This window comes from Aplosporella prunicola (genome assembly GCF_010093885.1).
Source record: "Aplosporella prunicola CBS 121167 unplaced genomic scaffold K452scaffold_131, whole genome shotgun sequence".
In the NCBI taxonomy this organism is placed as follows: domain Eukaryota; kingdom Fungi; phylum Ascomycota; class Dothideomycetes; order Botryosphaeriales; family Aplosporellaceae; genus Aplosporella; species Aplosporella prunicola.
The window spans coordinates 5135-13570 of record NW_022983659.1 but is presented as its reverse complement, the minus strand read 5'-3'; the positions used below and the strand labels follow the sequence as shown (position 1 = coordinate 13570).

The following is an 8436-nucleotide window of genomic DNA, read 5'->3' as shown; positions in this document are numbered from 1 at the left end:
CCGGCAGTTGTCATTCTCCTTGCAACACTGTTGCTTTCCATCTTAATGTTCATGAACCATCAGCAAGATGGCCTCCTGTGGAAGTCTTCAATCCTACCGCTTTTGTTTCACGGAGTCGAAGGGCCGCTCGCTGAAAACGAGTCTGTACAAAGAGTGGGGCAAATGGAAGCTGTGGCGAGAAAAACGAATGTTAAGCTGAGTGAAAGAATGCAAGGGGGAAAGCGGTTTGAGATAGATATGACGGAAGCTTGAAAACCGAAATCTCCACTTGCTAACCTTCCGATAAGGTCGAGGATCCACAGTAGATCCTAAGACTTTACAGGTTCGCGAGCGGCACGATATTGGTTCCTGCAGAATTTATTGTTGATCTCTTGGCGTTGTGGCGTTGTGCCTTGCTTTCCCCGCAGATTCGGCCCAGCCAGTGCGGAGAAGACTGGGATAGGAATTCAAGGCCGTCTCGGCGAACTCGACCAACAACAACCGAGATTAATCCGTACGAATACAATCTCGACGTGCATATAGATATTTCCTCGAGCTTCGTAGAGATATCGGTCGATAAGTACGGACTGACGATCTCCGTGGCGTGACGGTAAAAAGTTCCCAATCCCGTCTATATAAACTGCTGGCGGAAGGATGTGAAGATTCAAAGCACGACAATTCAGCCAGTTCAACATGCAGACCATCTTCAAACTCGCCACAGCAACACTGCTCACTTTTTACTTGGGTGGAGTTGAAGCTAGCCCTGCTGCCGGACGTAAGTTTATTAGTATGTGCCATTGGAAAGCGTACTGAATTTTTTAGACCTTCGATTCCCAAGACAGGAGACAACATCTTCAGTCCCCGATGCAACAACGACGTCGTCTTCATTGACCAGTGCTGTGACAACCTCGTCCTTAGCGACGAGTGCAGAGACAACATCTTCACTGGCCAGTGCAACATCGACATCTTCAGCCGCTCCGACATCCTCAGTATCTCCCAACGGCAAATGTGATAACAACAATGGAGGCTACACATGTAAAGGCTCTGTATTTGGTAACTGTTGCAGCGAAAGTGGCTGGTGCGGAGACACGGATGCTCACTGCGGTACCGGTCATGGATGCCAGCCGGAATTTGGAGATTGCACGCCCACCAACACCTCAGACCGGGGGTTTTGTGGAACAGGTACGGAATTCACATGCGTGGGTTCGGATCTTGGAGGTTGCTGTAGCCAATGGGGACAGTGCGGGACCGGCATCGAATACTGTGCTCAAGGATGGTAAGTTTGCAATCTTTTTTCGATTTCAGCGCTAAACATTGCTACAGCCAAAAGGATTTCTCATCTGATTGTCTGACAACGGATGTACCCTCATTGGACGGGTGGTGTGGAACGGACCGTGGTGGATATACCTGCGCTGGAGGACCCTATGATGGACAGTGCTGTTCAGCAGTTGGTGCTTGTGGAACTTCATCTGATCACTGCGGAACCGGCTGGTAAGTTTGATTAACGTCTTCAACAATTTAAGCTGACACTGTGTAGCCAAGTCGGATTCGGGAAATGCGATTAATTGATAATCTCTTTCGCAATGACAGATGGGCTCCGAAAGAAAAAGTGCTGCAATTTGTCCGTACTGTTGAGGGCGTTTGACTTTTTATTGTGATTACGATTGGATGGAAATGAGTTTTGTTGCACTGAGTGATGGCATCGTCATGTCAAATAATCTTTAGTAACTTAAGAAAATGTTTCATCAGCGCGTAATGGCTACGAAATGACAGAAAAGTCTGAAGAATGAAAAAGAATCCACGTCTGGAATTAGGTAGTATTTGCTAGTTCGTATTGAGTCTTGGAAACCTCGCCCCTTATAGTTACACTTCAACATCTAGCTTACATCAGCTACCAGCTTTCGACAGTGTCCTTCCCAGTCAAGTTCGGCTTGACCTGCTTCCCCTCAAGCCAGTCTTTGCACTTTGAGTACAGAATGTCGCGCTCCGGCCCATGGGAGTTCAAGTCCAACTTCGGCGGCGTGTCAATCTTATCTTCACACCATGCCAGGTAGCGGTAGCCACTGTATGTTGTTTAGTATAATTTCGTCTGCACACCACAGAGATCAAGACTTACCTCGGGTATTTCATGACCTCCGCCTCTGGGATATCGAAAGTCCGACCAGGGTGCACCGGAATCATCTTATCTTTGTCAAAGAGCAAAGTGTAGAAGCAAACTCCCCACTTGCCTTCCCTCTTCTCCAGCATGAAGAAAAAGCGGCAATCCGCTTCATTGTCCACCTCCACGCCGTTGAATGTGAAACGGCACGTAATGGTTACCTTCATCTTGCTTACAGCGCGGTTACCCTGGACATCAACAGTCTGCCCGATGAGGCGATGCATGATGTACATGAAGTTTTCACCCTTGGCAAAGCCGTGTTTGGATGCCTTGATGAATTCATCAATGTGACCCTGCTTCCAGCTGGTCGCAATGTAGGCATCGTCGTGAAACATGCTGCGATAATTCTCCCATTCGGCGGCATCCCGGTAAAGACCCCAGCCTTCGCAGATCTCGCGAATCTTCATCCGATCCAGCACGGCGGCATCATCGCCCGTGGCATTGTTGCGGGATGCTTTATCGGGACGGATTGACAGGGGTGGTTGCGTGGTTGGATACAAGTCTTTTGTGCCCAAGGTTGTCGTGCTACTGGTGGCGTAGACGGGGCGACTAATGGAGAGGAAGCGTGCAGTAGTGCCTGTTTGGATAACACACGGAGCGGAACGCGCGAGTGGACGTAATGCTTTCGTGCAGAACATGGTAGATAAAGAGGCAGGAAACTAAGTATGTGCTTGTAGAATAAAAGAGGTAACTGAGTTTGCTGAGAAACACAGCTGCTTCGCACTCTTTATAAGGAGTTCCGAGCATGACGTCCCCTCGACACTTACATCGCCGCGCTCAAATACCGACGTGACGCGTTCTCCAGCAGGTCCCTAGTGAGATCCTGAGCGTCGTTCCACCACGGCCCATACAGAGTCCGGTATACGGAGGAACGGAGCTTGAGATATACGCAACATGTGGTCTGAGGATCTACCGTTTCCGCAAAGCGCAGAGGAAGGTCACGTCTTTCGATGATGACGAAGCTGCAGGCTGCCGCTTATGTTATAGCTGAGTATTGAGACATCCAATGCAGAACTAGCGGACCAATGATATCATTCTTGTCTCTTCCATCATGCGGCAACGCCCTGCGTGCTGTCTCGTGGCTCGTTTATCTGCATCCCCCTTTCTCCTGAGATATGAGGAGATGATCAGTGATCGCGTCTCGATTTTCGCGCAATTCGTTGTCTAGACGGCATTGTGGAACTTGCTTTGCGTCTTCAGTCAATCTTCGGCAATGGGAGTCGGCATTGAACGAGCATGTGGGTCTGACGGAGTTAGAGGCGGTAAGTCGTCCGTGCAGTTTCTAACCGATTTCGGTAGGAGGTACATACCACCTAGTCTTCTTCAAGATGAACTCAACTTTATCAATGGATCTCAAACGTTTCTTCTTTAAATTTCCCTCTGTTCCTCTCCTCTACAGCCTCGCCTTTCATCAGCCCGTGGACGTAACAAGGCCCTATAAGCACGTAATGATCTTTTTGACGACGGAGTAGAAACGGAACTCCACCGCCGAATAAGATGCAAATGACATCATTTCTTATTAGCGTAGATGGCCCGATACCCAAGTACCCGTTAGGTGTGATGAAAAAGCGTCTTTGTGCACAACGAAGGAGTAGTACGTCTTCAAATCGCTCACGATTGCCGCCTTCGGCATGACACTTGATAATGTCTCTCAAAGCATTCCAGTCTTCTGAGCGCACATGGGAACTGCTAGGTTGGCTCCAAATGCTGTCAATGTACGCGCAGAAGTCACAAAAGCTTTGTTGAACCGGATCCTGAGCTGTTTGGGAATCCAAATGATCGCCAGTCGTTGTGACCATAAAGACGGCTCGCAATACTCCTAGCGGCTCAACCTCTAGAGAGGAGTGAAGTGCTAATTCCAACATTCTCAGGACAGAATGTATCCTCATCCCAGAGAGGAAGTCGTGCGCAAGGATTGCGACTAACTGGAGTTTTCTCTCTCTTGAGTTCTTGCCAACGGAGGTGGTGACGGCAAAGAAATGATGGAGCATCTTAAGAAAACCAGAGGCGCGTTCGCGCTGTAGTCGCATTCCTTCAGCCGTATTGAGATCCAGACGCCGGCCTATTGTATCCACTTTCAGGCCTCGTAATGATAGCACATTCTCACTCTCTGACCTTTCGAATTGCAATGCAGTTGCGCCTGCTGCTCGGTGGTGCATGAAAAAATCGTCTCTCCAAGACGGAGGATGCTCGTGGTTTTCCTCGTAGTAAAGGGAATTGAAGATGTTTTCTGTCCAGATACCCTCTTTCCAGTGCGGGATCCAGGACGGCACATCGCGTTTAGTAGCTTTTCGCTCCCGCCAGGAAAGGCCCTTGGCATTGTAAAGTGGCATGGTGAAGGAAATAATCGACGCCTTGTTGATAACAAAATCTCGAACTAATGCGCGGTATACATCCGTTGCCGAAGTACAGTAATCCGCTTTGGGAAGTTTAGGCCAACTGGGTACGCAACACATGCTTAGGATACCATAGGCTCGGTCCCGGGGATCCGAAGCTCTGAACATGTCGAAGGTCAATCTAAGCACCAAGGCAAAATCAAATCCTTCTACAGGTGTTCTGCTGCGGATCTCGGCAATCGATACGATGCAGGCTACCGAGCGAGGGACCAATCCTTTGAAAAAATATCCGTTGTAGAGTAACCACCGGGCAACTGACGCTAAGTTCATCCAAGGATAACTGATATCTCCGAAGAGTAGCAGTGGATCTCTCTGCGACACGACCACTTCCTGTACAACCCATATACGGTAGAACCATTGTCTGGAGAAAAGGCTTTTCAGTGCAAGCCAACTACTGTCCTCAGGATTAGGGAGTCCGTGTCCCTTATGTTCTTCGATGTTGAACTTTTTTCTTGGGATGTTTGTGCTTAGGTAGTTTGCGTTGGGCCAACCCTGGAGGACAATGTCGTGGATTTGGTATACCAGCTGGAAGGCGGAGTAAAGCGTCTTCTTTTCGTCCGCGCCTCCCCAGACGATGGTCCGGATTGCCTTGGAATAGATATCCTTCATCAGCTTAACCTGCATAAATCTTTCTTCATTGTCGTCTTGATTGATGCACACTTGATCAATCCAGACATATTTGTCGCTCAAGGTATCGGGTCGGTGGCTGTCATTTTGAATACGAAGTTTTCGAATATGACGGATACCAGACGCTAGACTCCGCGTTATGAGCAGCTCTTTTCCGTTGCAAAGAAGCGGCACAGTTTTTCGAGAACTACCCCAACAGTAGCTGAGCGCATAGTAGGAGTTTTCCCCTATCTCAGAGAAGCGCCTGGTGATTAACGTCCCGGAAAGGTCATTGTGGTTATCTAGCAGTAGCAGCCGGATTGTGCTGTCTGGATGAATACGGTCGTAGACAAATCTTTGGCCACGCATCGCCACAGGCCGATATGAAGCTGGGAAGGAAATTTTTAGATGGACTAGGAGCGGGAGGCTACGTTAGAGCCTCTTTGTATGATAGGTATGTAACTGGTGGCTTAGGGCCGCGGTGTAGCCAACCCAATTAGCTGGCACTACGTCTGCCTTTCGTATATGCACGGCTTGGTTAATTGGTCTCCAATAAGCGTGAGTCTGATGTTAAAGATGTTGGTTCATTCGCACGTGTTGAACGCCACAATGGTACAAAGCGGGGACGCTGATTCGGAGGCTTTCATTCCATCTATACCTAGATACAAAGCCTCTCTGGGGCCGAAATGAGGCCTTGGATATGGCGACTGTAGTGGAGGATCAGCTCGTCAAGTCCAAACTCGAAGACCAAAGAGTAAGGTAACAGCAAGATTGTGCAGCGTGCACGTTTTGGAAAGCATACGGAATATTACCTAGGGCGATTCAGCCTCGCTCTTTATTTTTGCGGGCTTTTTGGTGGTGGCGGTTATACTTGGGCGGAGTGCATGCAGCCAAAGGCTCTTTCACTCATCGCAGCCTGGAATCAGACTTTTCCGCGTCCGCCACCTGCGTTTTCAAGTTCGTCTGAGACCTCCGACGCATCGGTTCCAAAAACACGACCAATGTCCCCGCAGGCGCGGTCTTTATATCCGCTGCACTCGATTTTTTCACACCGAGAAGAGCATCCATCCAGGAGGTCTCTCCTCTTGGAACGGATTCAAAACAGATCTACCGCCGGGACTTGCGGCTGAAAGCAGCTCGTTAGTAGGGAAGAAACAGCACCAAGCCAAGCAAATGATGAATCAGATTGCCACCAAGTCGTGCGTCACAAGGCCTTACATTGAGATATGCCTGACGTATCAGGCTGAGAAGCAGCCCAAGCAACATTGACAGGGATTCATGCCATTGCATCTTCAACAAAGCCCCGCAATTGGCCACCAAGCCTGAGTGGTAGGATCCGAAACCTTGGCAATGCGAACCTGAAAGCCCGATGGCCAGCTGAAAGGCCCGATGATCATCAGTTGCAACGGCCTTTCCCTCCAGCAGGCTCATTTCCGCCTCATTTCCGCCCGCAGAATGCAAAGATGCGAAAGAAAGCGAGAGGAAAAAAGGGAAGAAGAAGAGAAGAAGAATAAATAGAATAGAGCGGGGGGGTTTATACTCGCGCTAGTGAGACACTTCCTTCCCTTTTCGGACATCCTTCCTTCTGCTCTTGTCGACAACCTCATCGGTGCGCCTTCCTTGCCACTTCCCTACTCTTGCCATCTACCCGCTCCGGAAGCGACTCTCCGATCGAGCTGGTAGACGTACGACGGGATGCGATGCCTGGAATTCATCTGCAGCCTTGACTCATCCTGGCTTTAAACGAGCCCATGCAGGCGGGACGGCATTACCCAGCAACCATGTCCGCCACACTGAGCTCCTCCCAGCTGGACGCGTACCTCGAGTACATTGCGCTCCCGGCGACGTATCTAACCGCGGTGCCGTACGAGAATCTGTCGCTGCACTACTATAAGCACGCGCGGAGCTCGCTCGACGTCCAGGTTCTATTCCGCAGGGCTGCAGAGCCACGGGCTCCCACTCGTCCCTGACCTTGTCACCCCTAACATCGGCACCCAGAAGATGCGTGTCGTCCGCGAGGGATCCCGCACCATCCAACCATGAATTCCCTTATATTCCCTAGAGCCGACTCGGCGGAAGCGCGCAACCGGCCGATGGAGGCGCTGGCACACGCACGCGCACATGGTTCGGCGGGGGTGGTGGGGGTGATGGCGATGGTCGTGTGGAAGTGGGGAGACGAGACGAGATGGATCTCGGATGGGAGTCAGAGATCAGATGGACGAATCAACTGCGGGGAGATAAGCGATAATATGAGTCAGGGCGTCAATAGCGGCTCGTGGGGCCCGCAAATCCGGGGAAACGTGGGAATAACTCAATCTACCCTTCTATTAGTCGCGTATTTAGAATCTTCATAGTCCGGAATCTCTCTCTAATAGTCAATCATAGACGGCGATTCTTACGTGAAAACGCCTACTACCTCCTTTAACCGTTACAAGGAACGAGGTATTTCTCCTCCTACATCATCTCCCTCCACCCGCTCACATCTTATCCAGGCACCTACGACGCCGAAACCGTCTACAATATCGTTAACACTACTAGCGTCTACTATATCTTCTTTATATCCTCGCCCGACGACCTATTCCCCGCTATCCTTTCTATAATCGCCTAGATCGGCTACTTCCCCGACTCGCAAGACGACGCCCCCTCCTACTACCTATATAGCTACGTCTCTAGCCGCCTAATAAAGCTAGGCGTAGACAGTATATCCTCTAGCGGTATCTCCGTCTACGTCGCCGCTACTAAGGTCGACGGCTTCCTCCTAGCCTTAACGCCCTTTAACTATAGCTATAACTACCGCTCTATTATACTATAGGGTACGGCTACTATCATCGACGACGACGCCGAGAAGATATAGGTTATAGAACTTATTACTAACTCGGTCGTACCTAGCCGCTAGGCTAATACGCGCGTCCCGCCTAATAAGCCGGAAATTACGTTAACGCGCGTTATAAAGGTATATATCGAGTACGATTGATTGATTGATTGATTGATTGATTCGTTTAACGTCTATATGCAGTCTGAGACTATGACGGACGGTTCTATCTAAAGAACTAACTAGGGGGGTGTAGAGTCAAGATAAAAGCAAGGTTATGCAAGGAATGGTTGGATCTGAGCCGGTGTATAATACGAAGGAAAGAAATAGGTGTTGAGAAGTAGTATTGGGTAAAGGAGTGGGTATCTTTTATAGAGTAAAAACCCTAGGGGAAAACCTCTATAAAAGATAGGGAAAAGAGGTAGAGGCTAGGGGAGGAGTAAAGAGAGAGAGTCTAGGGATAGGCTCGAAGAGGCTCGACTCGG

General features: G+C 49.7%; 5 protein-coding genes across 5 annotated transcripts; 3 read left to right on the top strand and 2 right to left on the bottom strand.

The window, feature by feature from the left end:
• Positions 1-962: 962 nt before the first annotated feature.
• K452DRAFT_203982 (carbohydrate-binding module family 18 protein) lies at positions 963-1124 on the top strand (the record flags this gene model as incomplete). The annotated part of the gene is made up of 1 exon (XM_033536075.1): positions 963-1124. A coding segment is annotated over one exon (162 nt), but the record flags the coding sequence as incomplete, so codon positions are not given.
• On the top strand, positions 1122-1544 carry K452DRAFT_239622 (uncharacterized protein; the record flags this gene model as incomplete). Its single annotated transcript, XM_033537738.1, has 2 exons — positions 1122-1255; positions 1517-1544. Coding segments are annotated over 2 exons (162 nt in total), but the record flags the coding sequence as incomplete, so codon positions are not given.
• A 326-nt stretch (positions 1545-1870) lies between these two features.
• On the bottom strand, positions 1871-2775 carry K452DRAFT_323132 (uncharacterized protein; the record flags this gene model as incomplete). Its single annotated transcript, XM_033544610.1, has 2 exons — positions 1871-2042; positions 2096-2775. 2 exons carry the CDS (start codon positions 2773-2775, stop codon positions 1871-1873), a joined length of 852 nt encoding a protein of 283 aa, XP_033391024.1.
• Positions 2776-3480: 705 nt separating this feature from the next.
• Positions 3481-5508, bottom strand: K452DRAFT_333740 (uncharacterized protein; the record flags this gene model as incomplete). The annotated part of the gene is made up of 2 exons (XM_033545181.1): positions 3481-3963; positions 4096-5508. 2 exons carry the CDS (start codon positions 5506-5508, stop codon positions 3481-3483), a joined length of 1896 nt encoding a protein of 631 aa, XP_033391023.1.
• Positions 5509-6599: 1091 nt separating this feature from the next.
• K452DRAFT_293325 (uncharacterized protein) lies at positions 6600-7269 on the top strand. The gene has a single exon (XM_033541541.1). The coding sequence runs from the start codon at positions 6921-6923 to the stop codon at positions 7107-7109; it is 189 nt and encodes a 62-aa protein (XP_033391022.1). The 5' UTR covers positions 6600-6920; the 3' UTR covers positions 7110-7269.
• The last annotated feature ends 1167 nt before the right edge of the window (positions 7270-8436 follow it).

Bases quoted from the DNA above. Each gene is read 5' to 3' on its own strand.
- K452DRAFT_293325 (XM_033541541.1), top strand. From the start codon at position 6,921: ATGTCCGCCACACTGAGCTCCTCCCAGCTGGACGCGTACCTCGAGTAC.